The sequence below is a fragment of the Venturia canescens genome, chromosome 3, assembly GCF_019457755.1.
Source record: "Venturia canescens isolate UGA chromosome 3, ASM1945775v1, whole genome shotgun sequence".
NCBI classification, from domain to species: Eukaryota; Metazoa; Arthropoda; class Insecta; order Hymenoptera; family Ichneumonidae; genus Venturia; species Venturia canescens.
In genome coordinates, this window is record NC_057423.1 from 13,532,325 (window position 1) to 13,559,453 (window position 27,129).

Sequence of the window (27,129 nt, forward strand, 5' to 3'; positions counted from 1 at the left end):
TCTCTTCCGTTATGAAATGAATTGTTGCACACTGGGGGATCGCGTCGGATGCCATTTTCCAAAAAAATCGTTTGAAGTTGAATAACTCTTTGTGATTCCATTTATCTGGAGAGGCGGAAGCGTCTCGACGCCAAGTATTAAAAAGAAACATTTTGCGACGGCCCGCGTGTATCTTCACTCGAGATTGGTCGATTTCCCCATTTATTGGGAATTTGTGGGATGAAAAAAATGACAGTGCCACATGATGATGTGATTTATGCGCTTGTTGTCATAACAGTTTTTATAGACATTGGGAAAAGAGTTAAAATGCAGTTGTAAAAATTCGAGGGTGCGACTTCACGATCGAAAGTTTTCTTCTAAAATATTTAATTTACCTCGGGGACGTCGGTTATACGAATAACGAGCTTTCAGGGTAAAGGTGAAAACGACCAAAGACATTTTTGAGCAAAGACCAATGGATATTTGAAAGAAAGATATTTGTCACGGAAACAGAGAAGGATAGAGAAACGATTAAAAAATAATTCAAAAGGATTTTATAAATAGAATGGACTGTGTTTCCACGACGATGAATTTGTTGATGTATTTTTTATTTTCAATTCGCCGTAACGTTATCCGTAAGCAAAAAATATGGAACGCTTTCAAAGTAGATTGAAATTCAAGTTGATTCATTTTGTTTTTATTTTGCAGGTGAAAAAAAAATGCTTAATAACGTTGAAATGTTTATTTGTTTACGAAAATAGAGAGGCCAAATTTACTGGAAGCGTGGAAAGTGGAAAAGATACAGGAAATTTATCTCGAAGCATTGAAGGCGTACGTGGACAATCGACGAAAGCCTCGATCGGGAACGGTATTCGCGAAGCTCTTGTCCGTTTTAACGGAGCTCAGGACCCTCGGCAACCAGAACAGCGAAATGTGCTTCAGCCTCAAGCTCAAGAACAAGAAGCTGCCTCCCTTCCTCGCCGAGATCTGGGACGTGATGCCCTAGTTCCTCAACTCTCTGTTTCGCATCGAACGAGACAATGAGGAATAACTTATTTGGAGGAAGACGAGAAAAGGAAAAAGAGATGTCCGCGTGAATGAAAGATGAAAAGGAATACTGGATCATTGTGGCTCCGCGTTCCGCGTCGTCTCGATAATTCGTCTACGGAGCGACGTCCGAAGCTTCGCCGGAACAAATATTCGCCTCGGACTCGAGCTGAAGTAACCCGAGGTCTGAGATTCGTGCGAAGAAAGGCCGCGGCGTCTGCAAATCGTGCGCAAAGAAAATTAGATTTTCAACGAGCGTGAAATTCGTGATGATGAAAATTCGAAATAAAAACTAGCGAAAGAACGAGAAAGATAAAAGTAAATAGGGAAAAGACGGCGCGTGTGACTTTTGTACTAGTGCACCACTATGCCACTGCCGTTTCCGCATCGCGCAGGTGATTACAATCGTGATTCTTTTTTATTCGAAAACAAACAACACACACATACACCTGAAGAAAACAAAGTGAATATAATTCTTTAAGGGCCGCGCGAAGCAGCCTCGTTATTTCAATAAATAAGAACGAACGAATACGAGAGCTCCCGGGAGTTTTTTTCCACGCACCACTCTCTACGACAAAGCGGAAATGATAAAGTTACGAAAACCCTATGAAGAGAGGAAAAGAGCGAGAGAGAGATAGAAAAATCTGAAGAAAAAAACGAACTATTCAAACGAACAAATAAACAAAATGAAATAAAAGTGAGCGAACGAACGCGAAAGGCAGTGGCGAGGCACCCAGGCTGTGATACGTAGAGACAGTACAGAGACTATATAAGGAACTACCTGCACTTATATATTACTATATACTTTCTATATACAAATATACATCCATGTGTCTGTAAAGACAAATTTATATTCGTGTGGATATACATTTGTGTATATATATATATAAATATATATATATTACCCGGCTACCCCCAATTATCGATATATGTAAATGTAATGTAAATGTTATAGGTCATAAAGTTATGAGAAGTTAGAGAGAAACTGAGAGAGAGAGAGAGGGAAAAAACAGAAGAATAATGACAGAATGCAGCAGGACGAAGCATGAGGAAATACACATATGTACACCGAAGTGATTTTAAGGATACTTTGCAACCGTATTCACTGGCAGGAATTTCGAGTCTTCGGAAATTTCGACGAGCGATGCTTGAACACCGAAATCTTGATAATTTTAACAAAATGAAGTCAAACATAGTTTGGAATAACGAGGCAGGTCGTTGAAATCGGTGAAAATCTTCGGACATTTGCAACTGATTGAGAAGCGTATGCTCTATAAATATAAAAAGCAAGTAATGAGAGACGATTGCTAAAAATGAAAGGAAACGTCGAGAATAATCAGAAAATTCGTTCCGTTCAACAGAAATGAATAATTTTTTATTCAACTAAATTTAAATTCTATCATATTTTGATGACTCTTGAACGTTATCGTTCTTGAAAGTATACACGCTTATTGAGCTTGAGTTGGATTTTCTTTGGATCGTCGAATGTCGAAATTCTGACAGCACGAAATTTTTGGCTGTGAATATCAGCGTGTACGGGTCCTTGGAACGGCTGGGAAAAAATTTTTAAAATTTGTTTGTTGATTATTGAAGAGATAGACGAGAGAAAAAAGTATACACGCGAAAAGAATCTTAAAGAAAAAATTGCGATGGAGTCGAGAGGGAAAAAATGATGAAATTGAAAATAGAGAAAAAAAAAAAAATTTGCGATCTGCAGGGAGAACGGACACTGTTGAGCAGTGATCCTCGGACGAAGAGAGAACCGAGCGCGAAATACGGTATACATAATGATACGATAGAGTCTATATCACACACTCACACGACCACACGAAACACACACATGAAACACACAGACACAAACATAGCATAATAATATATTGCCAGCATATGTACGTTGTTTATACGAGAAAAGATCGAGCGAGCTGTACGAATGATGAATTTTTGAAACAAAATGAAAAAAAATAATAATAATAATAAGAAGAAGAAAACCGGAGAAATGAGAAAAATAAAACTATACGAAAAAAATGAGGAAAAATGAGAAAAACGGTAATTTGAAATACGAGTGAATGCTTTGCGTGTTTTCGGATGAGAACAATGTCGGGATTGCCTATTTTTCCGATATCGTCCAAGTATTTTGAAGTTTCCACCGGATTTTATAATATTTTTGTTTTAGTCTCACGCTCATTTGCTCATTCGAGATTGAAATGTCAAAACATTGAGATTTTTTGGAAAATACGAAACGAAGCACACGAGCGATCATGAGATGTGCGAACTGCAGCAGGGACAAAATTTCCTGCTCGTAAACTAGTGCAACTTTTCAAAGACCCGGACAAAAATTGAAGCAACTTTTCAAAATTTGCGAAATAACTTTTTTTGGCAAAAATGTCGCGAATTAAATGAAGTTTTGGTGATTGAATAATGAGACTATTCGGGAGAGCATAGAAAAACGAAACACCGTGAAAATTTAATGGAAACTAAAAAATACGAGAGGCGATTGGAAACGTGTGGTGAGAAATGCGGGAAGCCGCCCCGAGAAAAGAAAAGGGAATAAAATTGGTTGAGGAATGTCGTGTTAGAATATAGAAATAAAAAGAAGAAGAAAAAAAAGAAATTAAAGTATAAGCGAGGCTAGAAGAAGAAAAAAGGCAAGTAGGTCGTAGTGAACAAAAAGTCAGCTAGGCTAGGTGACCGAGTCAAGTGCAAAGCCCTGTGCCTTCAGCAGCGGACATCGGCTCACCGACAAACGAATATATGAAAATTAACCGTCCGTTTTAATTTTTTAATAAACGAAAAATGCAAAAAAAAGAACAAAAGAGAAACAAAATAGGCAAGAGAAGGAAGAAGATAATGGAGGATAAACAATACGAAAGAAAACGAGAGAGCACGAAATCCTGGATAATCATGAAATATTGTGAGTCTTTTTCGAACGGGAGTTCGAGAAGGACCGATCATTTTATTGTGGAGAATAAGGAGGCAAAAAATGGCGTGTGTGGTGAGAGCGAGCGAGAGAATATCGATGTGGGAGGAAAACGAAATATAATGCTTAACGATATTTGTGTGAGCTGATTGGAAAAGGGCGCGTTTATTTTTCCGTTCGAGTACGAAACTAGCATCCGTGGAGACTCTGTTTTATTTGTCTATTTTCGTGTATAACTCAAGCAAAAAAAATGGAAAAATGGGTGTGTGTTTACTGCGGAATTCCGATGACTACACGAGAGAGCCAGATTCAAAGTGAGAAAGCGTTGTATTTCTAAAAAGAGAAAAGTTCCAATGGACGAAACGATATGAATTGGGCGTGGTACGAACGACGCGTATGAAGCGAAAAGCAGAACAAAATGAAAATCTGCGTCGTTTAAAAGCAACGAGGTTTTTTTGCATTTCAGGTCTAACGGGAGCCAATGAAAAGATCAGAAGATCAAAAATCTTGGTTAACAGTATTATGAAAAGCATAAAATTTTGTCGCCTTCAAACGACGCCAAATTTTTCGAGACCGCTTCTTCAACGCCGAAATAAAATACCGAGTTAACGAAGAAACTTGTCAGACAAACTACACAAAACACAAAAACACACGTATATACACGATTTTCGTGAAGGGAAATGATCGAGAAAGCATACGAAGAGAAAAAGGGTAGTGAATAACTGGAAAAAAAAAACTCATGGTAGAGAAGGAAGGAAGAGACACCAGAAACATACGCTAAGATTCTCGATGTTGTAAAACTGTAAACTCTATGCTATTAACTGATTGTAAAGAAGAAAAAAGCGCAGTTGTTATTCCGTAGTTCTACAACGCAACGTAAAATTACGTCATAATTCGTGTAAACGTGAATAAGAAACGTAAAAGAAAAAGACACACGAACACACACACACACACACGCGCGAAATTACAAAAACGCTGAAGAAAGATACAAATTTTATTCGCAACGCCGAAGAAGACGAGGCGAAAAAAAATCCGAAAAACTTGAGGAACAGTCGCGTTTCGAAGGAAAAATAATATTTCCCGGGCAGCCATCGCTTTGGAATAAAATAAGCGCAAACACAAAAACACTCGAAACACGCGGAAACAAAAAAGCACGTTTTTTCGTATTATAAGAACTTGCATGTCGTGGTTATCGATAAGTGGCATGTTATTTTACATGAGGCGTTGAAAATACAAAACACACACACACACACACACACAGAAGTGATTTAAAAATTCAAAAAAAGTCACCATGAAGCCGAACGAGCCCACGGGGACTCGCGAGATTCCAAGTCATGTTCGATACATAAAAATATAAACGCTAAAAAGTATATACAAACGTTAATAGAATGAGAGGAAGCTATTAAAAACAACTAAAACAATTGGATACCCTCGTGCTTGACGAGCCAAGAGGTATTATCATCATTTTTTCAACCCGTGGTGATTATTGGAATCGGCATCAGGACTGATTTTCTCGCAGCAGGCACACGCGCCCAACACTCCGCGTCACGCCCTCGCGATGTAATTTCCTGAGAGACGAGGAAAAGGGGGGAGGGGGGACTGGACTGCAAAAATGATAACTAAAAATATTTAAAAAAAAAGAAAAAAAACTACGTAACGCCGCAAGGCAGACACTGCCACACCGCAGAGTGGAACGCGAATACACCACGTTGACGCTCGTCAAAATAGCGATTTAAAAGAATAAACAAAAGCGAAATACATAAAAATATTTGAAGATAAAAAAAAGAGAGAAAAAGATTCTATCTGTGCGAAAAAGTGAAAACTAATGTACTCGAGGTTGAAAGAAATGAGATAAAGTAACAACAACAACAACAACGACAACGTATTTGATCGCGAAGTAATAAACAGATAAAATAATCGTCACCCCGCTGCTCATCGAGTTAAATTTTCGTCACGATTTAAGACACTCTTGTAGAGAGATTATTTTAAAATCACTCGAGATAGGAAAACAATCGAGTCTCGCGAACACACTCCTCGCGCTCCACCAACACCACATCTCGCCTATAACCTCAAAACAGTTGAATAATCCAGAGTCGAATAATCAATGAATAGAGAAAATTTAAATCACAGGAAAAGAATGACGATGTCGATGAAGTGTCGCAACATCGTGACGACGCCAGTTGCCTAGCTCCAAACTCGCTCAGAGAACGCGAGATTCGACCTTTTATTGAAAAACAAAAGATAGAATTCGTTAATTTTAAGCACTCATCGCTCGTATTATAATATCGCGCTACACCCGATTGCATTATCCTCGTGCGTTCAAATTTTACGGATTATCGAAAATGAGACAGAGAGATTTTTTCGTTCAGGCAAATCCCTTGTTTTATATAAATATTACCACGTACGTTAAATTCGTTTTTAGTGTCAAAAGTCCGGACCCAATCGAGATCTCAATTTTCCTCTGAAATATGTAAAGTCTCAAAAAAACTGTAACGATAATATTTGTGTGACATGTTGCACGGAGTTGTCACGGGAACACGGACGGCGGGTCGCCTATTTCTCGTTTAACCTCACTTTCGAAAGCCGAATTTCTCTTACTCGTTTTTCTTTCGAAACTCTCGTAGCACCCAATTCTTCACTACGATCTCGTCCACGTACATTCATTTATTCACAAAAGTATTACCCAATTTTTAACTGTTCGTGCGCGCACGCGTCACTCGTTTGTTCGGATTTACAAAGAAACATAAAAAAAAAGGTTACGAGAAAAAAAGGGAAAAAAAGAAACCAAAAGGTAGAAATGATGAAGTAACATTGCAATTCTACGATCACTGCCAAGGGCGTTACTGTTTGACGTCGGTTTCGTTGTCTCTTAGATGTTGTGTCGTTTTTCGGCCTCTCACGCGCGCGCGCGCTCGTTACGGTTTTTCGCGCCATTTGTATATTCGGAAAAGCGTGTGTGGGTGATTGTTCATGATACTGCCAAGCGTAGAGTCGAGTCTCTGTGTTTAAAAGATGAAAAATAATTTAAAAAATCGTAAAACAAACAAACAAACATAAAACTATAATACTCTCCTTCCCCGCGCGCGCTATTCGATATGACAAATCGAAAGGACAAAGAAACGAAGAAACACAAGGAAAATAACATCGAGCCCCATTGTACACGACAGTTGGTGAGCATTTTTTTATTCGAGACGTGAGAGGATTAGACAAAAAAACGTAAACAAAAGATTAATATTAATCGTCCTATCGATGTGTAATCGCAATTTTAACGCGTACAAAGAAAAAAAAGACTCTCATTTGGACCCGCCCTCCTCGATTTCCGCACAGAACGAGCCGAATGATAGAAAATAAACACACGCGTACACACACACACACACGACACACACACACATCGTGGTTGTATTCAACCAAATTATTGCATTTTATCTCCTTCTTTCCTCGTAACGGCGGCATACATTCATTTTTATAACCTTTATCACACTCATCGTTGCATGATTAAAATAAAAACAAAATTCTTCGCCGACCCTTCATAAGTCGCTGCGAATACCCTACTGGAAAAAACTCACCGAAAGAACAGAACGCCTTGAAAAAAGGTTACCCCCTCCATCCCGAACTTTCGCGGAATAATACTTTCGACGGAGCTTGTTTATCTCTTTCTTTGACATATTGCTCCACTTTCAAAACTAGACTCTGCCTCGATGATCGTAGTGACGTACGAAGGGTTAAAAACAAACACACACACACACACATTAATATCACGGACACAATTTGAAAAATAAAAGTTGGTGTAATCGCACGAGACACCGTGAACAAAGAAATAACACAACGATCGAAGCGCCACATTATTCGGCATAACGATTCGTCTGTTACAAAACATAACTTGCTCTAATGTATTGTATTAAATAAAAGAGAAAAAAATGAAATTAGTTAAATTTGAAAAGGGGCTGGGAATGAGCATCGGGCAATAATGGCCCTCGACGTGGCAGCTCTCGATTGGCAATTGAAAATTTGGAATAATTCTCCGGGAAATACTAGTTTTATTTCTCTGGCCAACGAGAATACGAGAATGTACGTTGTCACATAGCAAAATTATATTTAGCCGGGATAAATTCTGTTGTGGAAGTGAAATTGGTGCTTTGGAATAAATTAGACTGAATAATTGTTGTACGTTTTCGAATGAGATTAACGTGAGAATAAAATTTTAAAGACGAAGAGAAAAATAAGGAAAGGTTATCGGAAATATCAAAAAAATTCGGAATTATGCCCCTATGATTGGAGAAAATTTATATTTCTTTTTAGAGAAGATAAAATAAAAGATAACCCAAAGTTTTATGCACGCGCTATAGTTGATGCACGATCGTGAAAATAATAAAAAAAAGAACATTGTACACATTCGTTCACACCAATGCAAACACGCCACACAAAGCGAAGAAATACGTATACACGCGGAGGAAAATTTGCGTAAATTTGATCAGGAAGTTTCGTCGATACGCGAGGGAGTCGCGCCCATTTTTTTGCACTCGCCCGGTGTATGTATTTTTTTTACATTTTTTTTCTAACGAGGCACGAGTCTTCTGAGAAAAAACACTGTTTCGAGAGAATTCACTTATCTCGTTGAAAAAGAAGACGACAAACAAACGATAAAAATAATGAAACAAAACAAACTGGCGAGATTTGCGTGTGTACATCAATATTATATTCTAACGGTTATTAATGAATAATATACAATAATTTTAATGATTATAAAGGTCCTTCAAACGTAAGCGTTTATGAAGAAAATTTATGGGCAAGCATGAGTCTGAGAGCGACAGCGAGATGGAAAAAAACATCAAATTTGAGGGTGTGCAAAGCTGCGATTGTCTATTTACATTTGATACGGTGTGCGAGTTATTTTTTTCTTCCTTTTTTTCTTCTAACGTCTACGCTGTACTATTTCGCTGCCCTCGTAATTGAATTTTCGATGAAGTTTTTTTTCTTAGAAAAAACGAACCCAATTAATTCTTACCCAATTGTATAATAATTCCTGATTGAGCTTTTTTTATCATTTCGATTCAAAATTACTTCAAGGATGATTCTATTTCGCATTCACTTTTCATTTTTGTCCATCACACACATCACTTTTATGCAGCTGAACGCGAGGGCAGTAGTGCAGCACGGATAAAAGTCTTTGTCTTTGTATTTTTTGGTGGATAAGAAAAAAAGGGAGAAACGAGTACGAAAAATCTCCGCGAAGAGGCGCGCGAGACAGCGTGTGCATTGGCGTCACGTCAAAAAGAAATGACCGATCGAAAGTATGGAGAAAGAAACTAGAGAAAAAAGCAAAAGTGGGGAATGAAGGCGCATCGATTGTTTGTTGATGGAAGTATTGTGAAAAATTTCGTGAATTTCCCGTTGCGGGATAAAAAAAACGACGTCATGCGAATGGAAGGAAAATAATGGAAGCGACACATAATATTGACATTTTGTAAATATAGCGAAACGAGAAAAAAAAAAGATGAAAAAAAAACCCGTGAGAAAAAAGAATCGAAGCGGAAGATATATAAATATACACAACGGGTATATATGAAAAAAAAACTTAATCTTTACACGAGCTTTACTCCACCTTATTCTTCTTCACGATCCACTCATCTTTCATTTCATTTGTTCTGAGACAGTTATTTTTCAAGAAAAAACCTTTGTTGACAAAATTTGACTCGTTCCGACAACTACTGCGACGCGAGAAGTCGCCACCGGAAAATCAGCTGTTTCACGCTCGTTCGCGCGCGCAATTGCAATTGGCCAAGATTGCCAATAATAACAGACATAGAAAACATGTATTATGGTTTTTTTGTATTTTCATTGCAATAATGCAAAAATTCTAATCGATTACGACATAATGCTGCTTCTAAAAAAGAAGCACTTGTAAATAGCTGATTATTCGGTCACAATTCCGATCGGCGTTTTCGAGTAAGCAAAAAGAAATGAAGATGGCGATACTTAGCGTACAATCATGGCCGCTCCAAAGTGACATTTTTAACTCGAGAAGGTTGGATCGAATCATCGAAGGAAATAAAATAAAATGAATGAAAAAAATTCGACATTAAATAAATATAAGTTATATTCAATTATTATGTATAAAAAGTAATTATATTGTTATCGTCCTATATAACAATTTATATATAATTATCGAAGAATTATATAAATTTTGTTATCTCAAGTATATTAATTTATGAATAATTATGTATACGTGTGTACATACAATAATACAACAATCTGTTTATATTTATTTGTGTGAAGCTTTTCGATGTTTTGTGTCCTACGATTTCACGCTCACGATAGAGCCCAGTCTCTATAGGGATCGTGATATTTTTTCTATCAGATCGAAATCTCACCGCAGCAGGCCCACATTCTGCTTGATGATTTTTTTCCTTTCATTTTCGTGCCGTTATTATTGACAAAATTCAATTAAACATCGGGTGTTGAATTTTGTCCTAAACACAAGGTGCACACGGACGACTAAACACTCACATGTCACTTGTAGACGTGACCGTACCACTCGTATACCAGGTATCGTTGCACATCTTCTCGCCCAGCTGCCATACCAAATCTCAATAAGAACGTCTCTCAATTATTTCTCATCTTCAGAGTGGCATTTTAGTATTTCAATTTGGTCGTACTTCTCGAATAAAATGTCACTTTCGGCGCGGCCATTTTCTGAACAGTTCAACTTACGGCCACCAGGAGCACAACCCGAAAAAATCTGTCATTTCGTTTACGACCAGAAGACATTTCGGTTCGACAAGTTGCATCGCTGTGTAAAATTTCCAAATACACGTGAATTAATACTCAGATAAGCTTTTCACCGTGAAAACAAGCTTCACTCATCGTTTTTCTCCTTATTCCCACCGGCGCGGACTTGGTATATTGAAAATAAATTATTTTAATCGCAGATATCGATATTAAAAACCGAAATAACCAGTGATCTCAGAATGAGAAAAAAAAGGAAAAGATTCGCGCATTGACACAAACGAGCGTTGATTACACATCACAGAAATTCTTCTCCTGTAAAAGTCACACGAAGACACGGACGAACACGCATAACACGGGAAACACGCAGGTGTTTCTAAAGAGAATGTTCCTATACGTCGTAATGGTATAAATAACAAACAAAAAGATAAATAATAAACAAATAAAAGTGAATAAATATAACGGAAGAATAGCTTATATACAAAGGTAACGTGGATTGAAGCATACATATGAATATTTTTCTTACGCGCCGGCCGTCACTCCCCACGTATTTACGATATATAAATATATCATCTCGACTAGTGCAACAAGAAAATACAAATAGAAGGAAAATATAAATAACAAAACACAAAACTGCGCGAAGTCCCAAAAAAACGTAACTATGTTATTTATTTTTACTTATATTTTTCGTATACAAAATCATAAAAACCCGAGGAATTAATCCAAAAATTGGCAAAAGAAAACTTAACGAAATGAAAAACAAAACTAGTCCACGCGCGACCAACGTGCGTGGAAAGTGAGTGAACTCTCTTCGTTTTTCGAGGTTGAATCGCTACGTTAAAATGAAACATGAGTGATAAATACCGGTATATACATACATATAAATATACGATACATAAACAAATATATAAATAAATATATACTTGCATAATATATTTTCGAACGATGAGGGCGAGACGCTTGGGTCACCGTGAGGTCGATGCCGCGGCTCGATTTCTCGCATTTTATTGTCCAACAATTCCGATTAGGAAAAAAAATAAACCGTAATGAATACTAAAATATTTGGAACCCTTTTCCAAATCCCTTTTCGTGATTGAGTAAGTAGCGAAAAATCATGTGACAAAAAAATCCCCTGAACCTTGCGGTGATTCTAAAAACTGCGTCAATCTGCTGACATATAACGGGGCGATTCGACCTTGAGTCGAAAAACGTGTAATTCGTAGCGCAGTTTTGTGTGATTTGTCTCTTTGGAAGCACCTCCGAATATGGAAGAGGCTCGAACCCAATACCAATACATAATTATTTGACAAAAGTCTTATTCTCAGTGACCGTTTTCAGATAATGTTTTCCAGGCTCAAAAATACGGGGAAATGGGCCCGAAGAAATAAACAAACGATACACAAACACACACTTACACTTGTACACGCTAATGTACCGTGGAATAAACAAATGAAGGGCATGAGGAGCCACGATTCTCGTTGGTTCGAAAGTTCGAATATTATTATTATTATTATTATTATTATTATTATTATTATTATTATTATTAAATTTATTATTATCATCATCTTTATTATTATTATTATTATTAAACGTAGTTGTACATTTCGAGAGAAAAACGAGTTTTATCTTAGGTCGTATCGTGTGTGAGAAGAAAAAGGACAGTGTGATGAAAATATGAAGCTCCGCCCGAAACGCGGCAAGGAGAAATGACAAGGGGAGGGGGAAGGCTGTTGAAGCGAGGCAGAAAAATATAAATTCGCAAAGTATAAACAATGTACAGGAGCAGAAAAGTGGCTCTAGATGTATTATTAAAATGAATAATATTAACGACGATTATGCATGATAATGTAATGTTGTTTTTTTTAACGAGAGTTCCGTTCGATTCGTTTAATCGCTCTTCGTTTTTATTTAGTTGACACTTGGTATTGATAAGTGACATAGTCGAGTGCGCGAGAGAAAAAGAATGAGGGAGGGGAAGAGGGCCGCAGTGACTCTTCCTCGGTCTAGCGAGAGCTGTCATTCTTTAATAAAATACGATTAATTTTCAATTGTTAATGAATTAAATGAAAATAAATATGAAATAATGATTATATTAATTAATCCTTATTGGACCGTGCAATATGTACAAATTTCGACTAAATTACCTTTTTATATGGATATTAAGTAGGCCCAACGTCTGCAAGAAAAAGATAAGGAAAGAGAGAAATGCCCCGTTTATGAAAGAAAGAGAGCGAGAGAGAGAGAGAGAGCGCAAGAAATTAAAATGCGTTTAACGGAAACAAAATGAGAAGGTCAAAGCGAAGCCCTCTGTCTGTTGTATATTATTTTTATTTCCACCTTTTTTACATAAAAACAAGCAAGATCGGCATCGACCATGCTAATTGTATGGATGATATGTTCCAATACTAGAGTAAATCTTTCAACAAATACACAACTGTTTTATTCTTCAATTTATTCGCGATTTCACCATCCTTCATCCCCGCATCCGCCATATTGTAACCCGTGTGTGTGACGAAAGTTTCCGAACTCCCAACTTCCACTGCGCGAGCGAATCGCGGAATCGAGCGACCTGCATCAGTCATCAGTCCGATGTGTTGCTCCTGCTGTGGTCGACGTAACGAAAAATCGACCAACTCTACAGCGTATCAATACGCAATTCAGGAAATCGAAAAAGGAACTCAAGAAAAAATAACGCCAAAACAATCGATCTTTCAGCTCACATGATTTATATATATATTTAGATTTTTCAACATGTTTTATTCGTTTTTAAAATTGATATTTATCGCACGACGAAACATTTGATTCATTTGCGACTCTATCTGCGTACTGAGCCAAACGGAATGTTCCATTACTTTATTTTTCCAGCATTCTGCCCCCTCGAATGCCAACTATATTCGGACGCAGTTGAAGCGTTCCTCGGTAACATAACCTCAAACGCTTACGCGCCCCACACTTACTGTGCAAATGCTTGCACGGACTTTTAATCTCGCTCAATTCCACGTGCTATTACATTATATTTTCTTTCTTACGTACATTTGATTTTTCTGTAGTTACAATTTTTACAGTTATTCATATACCAGGAGTCCGAAAATTCAAAGCGGATGTTATATAATAGAAGTTTCAATATTTCTGATGGAATTCCGAGCCGGAGGCGCAGCTTTGGAGTTTCGATAAAAATATTCACTTTGCACTGTTTGACAACCTCCAATTTTGCTAATTGAGGAGTCGAGGAAAAAATATCAGCTTCACACTTTTCCGTATAGTACTCCAACGAGAGTCCCCGATTTCATCGTGATTTCATTTGTCCCATTTTATTCGTTTTTTTAAAATTATCTTTGCCCTTTCGCATGAGGAAAAGTTATTTCGTGATCGAGGTCATGTTTCACGCACACACACATAAATATACACATATATAGCGCGGAAATGCACGCATACACTCAACACGCGTCAGGCGCGCGCGAGATTTTCTCGAATCCATTGAAAAGCATAAAAAACGGCCTGTTTCGTTTACTTTCAGTTGAGCCCATTTTAATGCTTTTTTAAACTATCTTGTATTTCCAAACAAATAAATTTACTCCATTCGCCTGATTCAGTTCCTTTGTTTGAAATGTCATTTTCCTAATGAGTCTGCCGCATCGCATTACCTGTCGAAGCAAACGATTTTTTCGAAGGTTATTCACACAGATTTGAAGCAACGAAATTGTTTTTACCACGTTGCCAACTTACCAAACGTTGCACTTGTTCTTAGGATTCATCGGCGAACCCAACGGACAATCGTAAGCTTTCGCGAAATCTTCGCTGTTCGACAACGGACCCAGCACTCTTATTTCACCGGGCGAATGGACGCTGCTACGGATTTTCGTAAGTGCCTCCTCTCGCGTCATTGAGCCGCACCATATTTGAGCATAATTCAGGAAAAATAGCTGATCGTGGGTCAAATTGACGCCTGGCAGCAGAGGCTCCTCGCCGTACTGCGATACCCACTTTTTGTATGCCTAAAAATACAACGCAATAATTATATCTCATTGAGGATGATTCGTCAAGATAAATGACTAAGTTTTCTGTTACCAAATGCACTCATTCTCTCGTGTCACGGTTTGACACTAATAATTAAATTCGTCGTTAGAACACTTTACGAAATAGCGAGAATTCGTCGTTATCATCGGACGATTCAGAAATTGCTCCAAATACCAGGCATCACAGTACACTATTTAATATTGAGGAACCAAATAATGAATCATTGAGATTAAATTGAATTTGACAGTCTTTGATGAAATTCTGTAAGATAAATCTCAGCTTTGTAATTTTTTCTTCATAAACTTTTTTGTTAACTTTTTTCACAAGTATTGAGTTGGTGTCCAGACTCGTTTCAGCCTTAAGGGCTATGAACAGTGCAAACGTTCGAATTTTAGGTTTTTATTGTTTATTTTATAAATAAATATTGGTTGGGTGGATTTACACAAAACCTTGTACACATCATTTGCATACTCAGAAGTACTGGAACCATTTTTTCCAATTTTTTAATGGTATACTTTTGTACAATGGTGTGTTGTAAATGACACCCCCCTGAATCGGCGTTGACAGCAAAACGGAAAGAGTTTTTATCCCAGCAAAACTGCATTTTGTTGGGAAAACGTATGTTTTCAGCATAGCCGTTTTTCGATAACTTTTTTCTTTTTTTTTGATAAACAATTTTCTACAGAGAAATCCACAAAAATTGGGATTTTTTTCTTCAAATGCTCGCCATTTTTTTCTAAACAATATTTTGCAAATTCCCCACGTCGTGCGACAGTTAATAACATCGATTTTAAGAATCTTTTTGCTTTTTTATCCTCAGATGTTCCATCTTTGAAACATCTTTTATCGGACACCCTGTAAAAGGGTATCGCGTTAAAATAACACCGCGACAAAATAAAATTCGTCAAATAACACGAAGACAAAATAATGCAAATAATACAAGAAAATAACGTTTTAATAAATTACGTGCGATGTGCGCTGTACAACAAATTGTTGGATCTTATGATCTCTCCTGACACTTTCCTAATGTGTTTACCATTTGAATTTCAAAACAAAGCATAGGTTTCAAATCAACTACTTCATTCTCACAGATACTTCTATATATAAATGTATTACATATCAACAATACTCGTTTTACTCTGAACCCACCCAATGATGGTGCTCCAAACCCACCCAACGAGGTTATTTTGTTGTATGATATTTTGTCTGTGTTATATTGTCTTCGTGTTATTTTGTCCTGTGTTATTTTAACATGTTACCTGTAAACCTGTAACAATATACTTACGCGAAAAGATTGTTTGAGGCCTCCATTATCGGCAATATTCTCGCCCTGTGTCATTCTCCCATTAACGTAAAGATCAATTTCTTGAGGTTTGTACCGAGAATATTGTTCGACGATGCACTGTGCGCGTTCTCGAAACGCCCTTATGGTAGCGTTGTTCCACCACTGCATCATGTTACCATCTTTGTCAAATTGACGTCCCTTGTCGTCGAAACCGTGGGTTATTTCGTGACCGATTACGACCCCGATTCCGCCGTAATTCAAGGACTTTGGGAAATGCTGAGCGTAGAAAAGTGGCTGGAGAATACCCGCTGGAAAAACTGTGCAAACGACATTTATTTTTCACTTGAGCTCGAACGCTCTTGCCATTGGTAGGTTTTTATTTCACGTGCACATTTGTCGCTCACCAATGTCGTTTTTATTAGGATTGTAAAAAGCGTTCACCACTGCTGGCTCGGTCGACCATTTGTCCTTGTCCACGGGCTTTCGAAGTTTTTCAAGATTGTGATGAGCCTCGTAACGCAGAAGCGCGAAGATGTTGTCCAAAAAACGATTCTCCGTGATATTCAACTGGAAAATTTATCGATTATTATGTTCCTTCAAAATTCCATTATAAATCAAATCGCTCGATACTATTTTCTTTTCTTCTATATTGGCAGTTGGAAAAATTTGGAATATCCGTACCGTTATATATTCTTGGGAAAGCTCGTGCGGATCTTTCAAAAATTCCGGATATCCGATTCTCTCATTCATCGAATCCGCTTTTTTTTTAGCCACTGCTCTCGTCTCGTCGTCCATCCACTGATTTTCGACCAGCAATTCGTTGAAAGCTTCCCTTATCGTGTGAATCATTTGTAACGCTGTTTCCTGGGTGAAAAGAAATTATTTTTCTATTGATTCGTGTGTAATCTCAGTTTTTGATCATGTAGTTGTGTTCATTCATTCGTTTAATGATCAGTTAGATTTGTTTGAATTAAAATTACCTTACTTTCGTGATTGAAATTGTCACGAATGAACAAAGCTCCTACAGCCATTCCTAACTTTTTGTTCGTCCACTCAACACACTGAGACCATCGATTTCTTTCGCTCAAAATGCCCAGAAGGACTTTACGGTACTCGATCCTTTTTTGCTGGTATTCGTCAATCATGTGGGGCATTATCGACATGACCAATCGCCAAATAACGTAGTTGTACAACGTTCTGGCGAATGAAGGAGAATCGTAATTATTCGAGCACTCGATGAGTCTGTCGAGTGAATATAAGATCTATCAATTGATCGCCATTTTCGTCCAAATTACCGTTGATCCGTTCGTTCAATAATTCGACCCATTTGGATGAAATAAGGCATCGCGTAAGCTACGAGCGGCTCGTCATTCGTGATGGGCGAATTGAGAAGTTCTTGAAGATAAATCTGCCAATTGAGCTGTGGCACTTCTTCCTGGATTTCTCGGAGGGTCAATTTCCGATAAATCAATGACGTGTCGTGTCTGTCAGCTTCTGCCAAAGAAGCCTGCAACAAAGGAGGCCTCGAAAATCAGAAACTTCAAGCCTGCATCATCGGTTGATAAAAAATTAATTATTCGGTCAGTCGAGCCATAGATTATTCTCTAAAATGGCGCTTTAAATTGATAAAATAATTAATTTCAGTCATACTTCAGCGAGTTGTTTTTCCAGATTGATAACTCGATCGAATTCCTCGGAGGCAGTCTGCGGGTTGGCGCCTAATAAGACCGACACGTTGGTCATGTAACGATGATAAGCTCGCAACTCAGCTTCACTAGTCTTTTTTAAATAATAGTCTCTGCTCGGTAGGGCCAATTGCATCTGATCCAGCTGTCAATGAATATTCAACGTTAAATCAAACGTGATGGAAAAATTCCACTGAATCGCTGAATAAAGTTAAGCTTCAGCAAATAAATATTCACGAGTTGATTGTTCATCGAGCTTTAATAAAAGTGGTTTTGGGATGTTTCAGAAAAGCTTGTCTTTCGTTTAAAAATACTTTGGGAATCGTTGAACGTTTTTCAATAAACTTTGTTTTTAGTTATAGATGAGAAGGAACTTGTTACTTGAAAATAAGAAACCTTGGGTCGTTGACTAAGGTCTTACTTTGCCGGCGCACCTGGAGGATGTTCACCGAGGAATTCTTGTCGTCCGGACCGACCCATTGTTCGATCAAAACTCCCTCATTGTACTCGCCACGCAAACGACCGAGTAAAACTTCGACAGGGAAAACCGGGGACCGCCACATGGCGCCCTCCACTGCTGGCCACCCACCGAGTTTTTTCAGCATTTCTCTCAGCGGTAAGTCTCCGAACAACTTTATTTGACCTATAAACATTTTGAACGGCGCAAGAAAATTCATTCGCACTGTGAAAAAGTAGGCAACTTCCGACATCGCTGACTTTGAACGCTTATTGAGGTTTCCATTCATATTTCAGTATTGTTGAAATAATTTATCGAGAAAGTACACCTAAGCTGAATTTATTCCCTCCAGAATCAACAATTCTCGTCTTCAACTGTTGCAGATACTTGTAGGAATGAGAGGCGCGAATCGTTCGCGAGAACGACTGTAAACTTCGCACTCTACCGGCGCTTTGATGAACTACACGTCAACGCCAAACTGTTTTCATCTTTTTTTCATTAACGATGTATGGTACAAAAGTCTAAATAATTAGAAATTTATCAAATTTGGTGATAATGTTCTTCAACGTCAAGTGCGAAAACACAATTTTTTTCAAAATTTTCTTCTACCTAGTTATCGAGTAATTACGCATTAAAGCAGATTTCTTATGCCCGGAATGTATACCTATATATATGGAAACGCTATGATTGTACACGTGAAGTTTAGTGATCAATTACTCGATAACTGTACAGACGAAAAATCTTTAAAAAATTGTATTGTCAAATTTGGCACTAAAGAATATGTTCACCAAATTTTATAAAATTCTGATCATTTTGAATTTTTTTATGTTTTTAGCATGGCTTAGCATGGCAACATTGTGTTTGGGTTTGTTCCAAATATCCTTAAGGAGGGTGGATCGCGACGATATAACCATGTTAAAAATATTAAAAATTTCAAAATGATAAGAATTTCATAAAATTTGGTAAATGAATTCTTTAAAAATTTACAAGACAGTATAAATTTTTATAGATTTTTCTACCACATAGTTCTCGAGTAATTTAACACTAAAGTTCACGTGTATAAGCATAGAGTTTACATACATATATACAGTTATATACCTCGTGCATAAGAACTTCGATTTAACGCTTAATTATTCGATAACCATGTGGTTAAAAAATTTGAGAAAACTTGTATTTGTATTCTTGATGCCAAAGAATGTTATCAGTAAATTTTATCAAATTCTGATTATTTTGATTTCGTGATCCACCCTCCTCAATTTTCGTCGAAATTTTTCGTCTTAAGGTAGTTCTGTATGAACACGTACGAGCTTAAAGTTTGGGCAGCGGTGCACAGAGAAGGTGGCGCTGTAATCGTGGCAAAAACGCCATTCTCCACTATTATTATAGCATCGAGCGTCAAAAAAATTATTTAATCGTCACAAAAGAAGTTAAAAAGTTTTCAAATGGCAATTAAATCGAGAAAGGTGGTCGAACATTTGAGAAAAAGCTTTCACAATGTTTTGTTTTGCGCTCATCAGTTCGGCCCACCTTACGCTGTTGCCACGTCGTCACAGCTGGTCATTCGCTCGTTCTGCGTCGCGTAAAATTAACACAGTTCATCAGTCGATATCTCCGAAAAATTAGATGGTCAAAAATTCCCATTTTTTCAAGTATTAATCCCACAATAGTGCTGAATACGCGACTGGTTTTATTTTAAAGTCGTACGATCAGTTTAGCGTCGGTAATAAATAATGCAAACGTCGAATACCTCGAATACTAAATGGTGAATTGATTTGAAATTTTGACAGTCGGTCCATGGAGGCTGTTATTGCACCGTATTTAAATTTCAGCCGGTTCTTAAGATTTCAACAAAAGTATACAGAACTATCTTAATAAATCCTCGCTCTACAGTTTGGACTTGTATCCATTATTTTATTTGTCCTTTCTCGAAAAATTGAAATGGAATGATAGAAATATGGAAACGATTTTTCATCATTGTACCCACGGATGTCCATGCAAGACTTGTAAAACATCTTTGCTTTTAGAGTCGCGTCGTTGTCATCGGAGTTTGGGGGTTCCTCGAGCACCTGCTTCAATATGACTTTCAACTGATCCGAGAGTACCTCGAAAGTGCTAATCGAACTACGGTCCTCTGGGATTACGTGGACTCGATTCCACGTTCCACAAGCGTATTGAAAAAAATCGACGCATGGCGCAGCACTTCGATCCATCGCTGACAGTAAACTCGCCGCTGAAATATGGTAAAACAATAAAACTGGCAATCTTTTTAATCGAATATTTGGATAAAACGAAGAAAAAGAAACGGATTTTATCTGGATTTTTCTCGAAGTAAAAACCAATCAAAATTTTCATCCAATTTTTAATCCTTTTTCTTTATTCATGGGAAAATATTGACGTTGAAAATAATGAGAACGAAAAGAATCTGAAGCAATCTTCTTTTGCCAGTTATTAAATTCGACTTTCGAGAAAGAAAAATGTTCGGCCTCCGGTAAAACGGCAGTGAATTAATCTCGTTTCAAGAGGATTTTACGAAGGGAAAGTCATTTGTTATTGACTTAACGAGGCCGGCAGGTATACGCCGTTACTAATATTGCACTCGAGAAAGACTTCCAACTTCGCAAAATTGTTCTCCTTCCTCGACGATTATTGCATTCTCTCTTGGACTTCGGAATGGAATTAAGCTGCGACGTCCTTAAATCTTCTTACCGAAGATTTGCCCCGTGCAAATTCATTCTCGACGTTTTTCTTCCCGCTTCGAATGAATTTTTAATTTATTCTTTCTCATTTGTTCCGAAGAAGCGAATTTACCACTTCTGATGGAATAAATTTTCTCAAATTTCTTCAAAAGCCAGAAATTTTGGAACTTACCAGTCCTCACGCATTCTTCGGTCATGCAAACGTCGGGCCCTGTGAAAAAAAAGGTTTTCGTTATTGAAACCGTGCCAAATCGTCACGTGATCATTCGCAATATGTTCGCTGACTTGAGCTACTTGATTAGCGCGAGTCACGCTAAAATACACTTTTTATTCCTCGTGATTACCAACGTTCGCAGCAGTTATTCAAACCTTTTGTTTAAAATGTCAATCGATTTGAGATTCCCCTGCCAAATCATTCGATGAAAATAAATGTTTCTCTGTATGAAAAAATATTCGGCCAAATGTTAAAAAGTGCCCGTTGTTCTTCCACCTCGATAAACTGCGCCAGTGCCAGAAAACACTAATTGCCCCGTTCTATTCGATTGAATAAAAAAGCGAACATCCGGCAAAGAAACAGCGTACAGAAGAGCTCCGTTAAAATTCTCTTTGAATTTCGTCTTCGCCGCTTACATAATTCAACTAATTATGCCAATTTTTCGTTCGTTTGTCAATTCACGTTTGCAAACTCCTCGAAATAGATTCGAGCGACGCTTTTGCTTGTACAATTGATGAAAAAGGCAACACGAGCAATTATCGATGGTTAATTGCAGCCCTCGAGACGCGAGAATGCAAACAGGAAACGAGCCGCGATCCCGCACATTCACGTTTCCAAGGAAAGACAGAAGACTCTTATTTTTTCTTCTTGCATTTTCGCTTACGTTTTCTGGAACCCCTTTCAATTTGAATTTTTTTTATTGACGTACAAGCATTTGGAAATGCGGGAAAAAAGAGAAAAGACGTTTTGTTTACTATTTTATTAAACGCTCTAGAATGCAGGGATAATTTTTCTCCAAAATTTCATCGAACGACAACGAACTATCAAATTCTCGTGATCGATGAGTGCGGTGGGACGTCGAAAGAAGCAATAAAAAGGCCCACACTCGTCGGGTCCCAATTTGAGCAAATAGGAAAACAAAAAATAAACAGAAAAATCTTTATTCATAAAGCTCTAAATTCCTACGACTGAAATGCGTTTTCGGTCAGTCGCCGGAATGAGAAAAAACAATGAAGCAAGAGAGTGATTTTTGTAACATTGGGACGAAAAGCAGATTTCATGAAAACTCGAGCGAGTGAATAAGAAACAATGAACCTCAAAGTGTAACTTATTTATCGATGCATTCCAACGGATTCGCTAATACCGAGGTTCATTTTATTATCAAAAATAAGATTGGACAACGAGTCATACCATCTCTAATTTAAGGAAGTTGAGGCATTAGAATGGAAATGATGTCATCACTTTAAGGATTGCATCTTATAAAGTGAAGTGTAAAAAAAAATCAGTTAAATTTTCAGACTGTTTAGGAGCGTCGTTGCTGAGAAAAATCAATAACAATTTGGGCTAAATAACATGTAATCTTATGGAAGTCAAAACACATTCAGTGACATCTCCGTTAAAAATGATGCCAAAAATATGAGATTTTTTGGGCAGCATGCAAGGCTTGCTGAATAATGTCAATTTTAGGCTTCCTCATAGAGGAAGCTATGTGACGATGAAAATTTTTTTTTCCAGTTCTCAATGTCAATGTGCTCCAAATTTCCCAAAACATCGAAAAATCATATCTAGAAAAATGTGTGAAAAATGAGTGTGCGTGTGTGTGTATGTTTTTTGAAATTTTCATAAAAAGGGTTTCGACGCTTTAACTTCGAAAATTTTAAGATTTATTAATAATTGTTTTTTATATAAATAGACTATCATAATAGGAAGGTTGCTATTGAATTTGGGGAATATCGGTTGAGCGGTTTAAATTTTATGATTTTTTTGAATTTTACGAAAATATGAGTTTTTAAAAAAATCGTCTAACTGCTTGAATTTTTGGAAATTTTGTAAGATATCGTGTATTAGTCTGTACTTCCTCTGTACTTTCCAGCAAAGTTGTCGGAATTATTTAATTTCAATGTAAAAAGAAAAACGATGAAAATTGAAAGTTGCAAACTGTTTTTTCTCATGGCTCGTAATTCAGTTTTTTTAATCGATTTAAACAAAGAGATCAATTAAAGTTCGTCAAAGAAGGTAGACAAAAAATATATTGTTTCCTTGTATACAAAAAAATGCTGCAAATTGAAATTTGCAAATCGCTTCCTCAGGATGGTCAAGATGCACGATGCTCAAAGCTTCCTCTATGAGAAAGCCAAAATGAAAAATATAGCACCTCATAGAGTAAGCTTTGAGCATCGTGCATCTTGCGACCATCCTGGGCAAGCAATTTGCAAATTTTTATCAGATTTATTAGGAGATTTGCTGAGATTATATTAATAATAATCCGTTTCCCGTGCAGTTTTTTGAGGCTAGGATCGTCACCGTTCCTGTTTTCGACTGAGCTTTCACCAGTTTTTCTTCGTTTTTTTTCCCAACTTTTCTTTAAAGTGTACGCAACATTGCCAAACTGTAAACTTGGCCTAACTTTTGAAAGGTACAGGTCGTAACTTTTGGGTAAAAAAAAATGACTGTACGCAGCCTCAACTTCCTCAAATAATAGCGAGAATAAACATATTATTCGTTCTTTGATCATGAAAAAAGAGCAAAAAATTCCAGTTGATTTTTCAATCACGAGTAACGCACGATCCTCCTTAATTGGCCTGACGTTGAATCGCCTGATGAACATTAAATCGTTGGATGCTGAGGGTGTAATGAATTTTCGTACTCGAGTGGACTGCGGCACGAGAATTCGTGAGGTAATAATCGTTGACCCGGTTAGCTCGAGCAGGTTTGCGCGTCCGTTGTATACGTGTGTTCAAGTATCGTACATTTTATTGGCTCGGCTATAAAAATCGTTCAATCGGGATCGACTTGGAAGAAGTTGATAGCCTCGACTCGGATAAAGTCTCGCGAGACTCGCTGCGCAGAAAAGAATCACCGCTCCAAGAAGATCCGAGGAGAAAATGAAGGCTCGCGTGCGGTGGTGCGTGCGCGCGCACGTTTGTCAAGAGCACGAAAAATGAATTTTGTGCGATCCCCGCTCGAATTAACCGTCGCACACGCTTTCGGCTGAGTACTTTCTCCTCGTAGTTTCTTCACAGCGTAAATATCGAATTTTGAATGCCGAATGAGCCGCAAAAACTGAAAAATCGAGTAAGAATCAATTCTACAAAAGAAACTGTGAAAAAATGCGAAAAATGGGGATTTTGCGGTGGAAAATTTCGAGAAAATCGATCAATTCCCACCTCGCGAGAAATTAAGCTTCCAATTTCTCGGTAGAATCTCTTTCAATAAATGAAGACGCGAACGGCGCGTGGGAAGTCCCGGGAGAACGCGAAGTCTTCCCTCGACGAAGCGAACAGCACGGCCGACTCGAAACTTCGGGGAGAGTACATGCCGAGACTTCTCAAGTGGCTAAACTTTGGCGCGAGTGTTCGCGAGAGGAGTTTACAACACACTTGGATCGTGGAGGTGACCCGCACACGGTTTGACGAAAGTTTGTCTTCGCTGCGAATCTCGAGGAGCTCTCCACTTCCCGTAGACACATTTGTGTGTAAATATTCGTACGAAATTGTGGATCTGATTATTCGAGGCATTCCCGTTCCACGAAACTTTCTAGCGCTTCGATATTCGCGACGAGTTGTGCTCCACACACGAACGATCGCAAGGCGGTTTAATTAGCAAATGAGTGTTTCTGCTGTTCGAAAATCGCAAGCGTAGAATCGCAGTGACAAAACTTCGGTTTGCTTTCCGTTCGAACGAGTGTCATTAATTCAAATATTCATTTTTCATCCTCTTAATTTCTACTCGTATTTGAATGTAACAAAAAACTGTAGAAAAAGGAAAATGAAAAAAAAAAACAGGGTTTCGCCGCGTACGAGCTGTTTGTAACGCGATCGAAAACGACCTCAATTTTCTCTTCGACATTAAATGTTCTTGACATGCGACAACGAGGTTAAATTATACGTCATTCTCTCCGTTTTTTCATAACGAAGGGAACGGTGTTCGGCGAAAGTGCGTCGAGTCAGTATTTCGTATCGAATACTCCATGAAATGATAAAACAAAATTGAAAAGTTGAACGAAGTTTAAGGGGAAAGATGAAAAATCATAACTCACTCGATTCCTGTCCGCTTTCCCGGGATCGGTTGACAAGTAAAAGTGTAAAAATGCACGTAGCTATGAGCAGAGTAACCGCCAAAACCCCCAAAAGCTGTTGCCTATTCGTTGGACCCCTTCGACGTCTCGTTATCGATGTTCCTCGCGTTATACCCGCTATGGGTCTTTGAGAACTCGTCGGATGATGAACGATACTCGTTGTCGTGCTTCCGCGGGCTCCGCAAGTCACCTAGCAATGGTTTACGGTCACAAGCGATTCATTGTCGACGCCGTGGGTTCAATAAACAAACTGGTTACGATCACGTCGAAAACTGTCACGAAGGGAATGGGATTAGCAATGCTCTACTCTAGAGGAGAAAAAACTTGAAAATGTTGTTACAGTTAGCTTGAAAAATACACAAATTTCCATGAAAATAAGTGAAGTTTGTAGAAACGCACAAAACTTTATGGATTTCGTGGAATTTCGCATTTTCGACCGCTATTTCGATGCTCGTGGTAATTTTTATATTCTCAATTTCTCATTACTATTAGTATTATTGTTTTTATTGATGTTGTTATTATTGTTAGCGAGGGATAAAAAAAATAGAAACCTGAAGAGAATTCCCAGTGTGCGGAGACTCCCGAGCAGCAGGTGGCAAAAGTTCGCTCTCTTCGGCGATGACCGTTGACCTGAGGTAACCGTTGTTGCTTTCCGGCTTCATGCTCATGAATAAAATACTTTTCACTTATCGTTAGTTGTTGTTGAAAGTGAGTTTAATTGAAATTTTTCATTATTTTTTTATTTCCGTTGAAAACTTTTTCTGCCGTTGAGAGCATGGTCTTGTTAGAGATTTGTTCTTCGGATGGAAAATGATAGTCGAATAAAGCGAACGGGTTTACTTCCGTCTTAATTAGTCTTTTTTCGAAATTTCAATTCGCTATTATCGCGCCTGATTTATATCGGTTTTTTATCACTTTTATCGCTTCTGCGGCCGAGAAAACGCGTGTTTAGTTGACAGCTTTGTGAGGGCGAATCCGTCGGGGGAGACGAAACTCCCGGGCGCGCCAAAGTCCTGATGACACGTCCATTCTACAATTGACGAACGATCCTGACAAAATGTTTGCAATTTTTTCAATTGTCGATTATAACGAATCGAATTGATAAAAAAAAATTGGAAAAATTATCGTTTTTTGTTTGCAGCTTCGAGTTTCTCGATAGCGATTCGCATAAATGTTTGAAAATGATGCAAATAGTTATTACGAAAATGTGATTATTTTATGTAATTATTTATCGAACGATTTATTTTTTAATTTGTTCAAGATCGATCAAAATCGAAGCAAAGTTTTATGTGTATTTTATATAATTATACAATCATATTATTACGGAAAGATTTGAATCTGAAGAACGAAATATTAGTTATTTATCGATTTCAAATTCGAATTTAGATTGTTCGCCGGGATCGTTTAATCGTTTGAGAGATCAACTCGAAACTCGAGCAGTCCAACTCAACGCGGACATTCCTGCTCAATGGCCAATTAACGGCTTGATTTTGCCATATTTTAATGTGTAGTTTCGTATCGTTTGTTTGACTTTTCAACGTGTTTATCGTTTATTCGCAATGGTTTGTTCAAGCATATCTCGAGTTTGGGTGTCGTATCGGAACTGAATAATTTTGGCGTATTTATTCGAGGCTCCTCGTTGTTTGTTTTGATATCGAGATCGTCGAGTGAAAATTGGCGGATGAAGAATTAGCGAACCGTAGCGCGACCGGTTTCGGCGGCGGTCGGTGCCAGACTGAAAGGGGCGAGAGATGACACGACGCCGCCATGAGAGAATCAAAGGAAACACACCTTGCGAGAGCCTCACCTCTCGTTTTGTTGCTCTTCAGTTTCTCTTTCCCTCCCCCTGCTTTGAAGTTTCATGCGCGCGTACCTCACCCCCGTTATCATCCCCTTCCTCTCTCGACTTCCCCTCGCTCACCTCCTTCCCGCCAGCGAGCGCGCTTTGTCGCAACAACGCCAAACTGCGATTGGCGAGATAGAATCCTCGTATTTTGCCTATCTCGTTTATATGGCAGCGCTGCTTTC

At 38.0% G+C, this 27,129-nt stretch overlaps 2 protein-coding genes across 4 annotated transcripts in view; one reads left to right on the forward strand and one right to left on the reverse strand.

Moving 5' to 3' along the window:
* The window catches only part of LOC122408181 (ecdysone receptor-like), a 189,884-nt gene extending 176,786 nt beyond the window's left edge, over positions 1 to 13,098 (forward strand). For all 3 annotated transcript variants that reach the window (XM_043414822.1, XM_043414820.1, XM_043414821.1), the window contains one exon: positions 741 to 13,098. In XM_043414822.1, the coding sequence (XP_043270757.1) occupies positions 741 to 985 (245 nt within the window). In that variant the 3' untranslated portion in view covers positions 986 to 13,098. The remainder of the gene's footprint in view (positions 1 to 740) is intronic.
* A 280-nt stretch (positions 13,099 to 13,378) lies between these two features.
* LOC122408180 (neprilysin-1-like) lies at positions 13,379 to 26,850 on the reverse strand. The gene is made up of 14 exons (XM_043414818.1): positions 26,426 to 26,850; positions 25,653 to 26,150; positions 25,063 to 25,291; positions 20,982 to 21,020; positions 20,098 to 20,343; positions 18,091 to 18,299; positions 17,622 to 17,801; positions 17,267 to 17,478; positions 16,952 to 17,168; positions 16,653 to 16,835; positions 16,376 to 16,538; positions 15,972 to 16,288; positions 14,396 to 14,664; positions 13,379 to 14,313 (listed from the first exon to the last, which is right to left on the reverse strand). The coding sequence occupies exons 2-14, from the start codon at positions 25,767 to 25,769 to the stop codon at positions 14,310 to 14,312; spliced, it is 2,385 nt and encodes a 794-aa protein (XP_043270753.1). The 5' UTR covers positions 25,770 to 26,150; positions 26,426 to 26,850; the 3' UTR covers positions 13,379 to 14,309.
* Between the last annotated feature and the right edge of the window lie 279 nt (positions 26,851 to 27,129).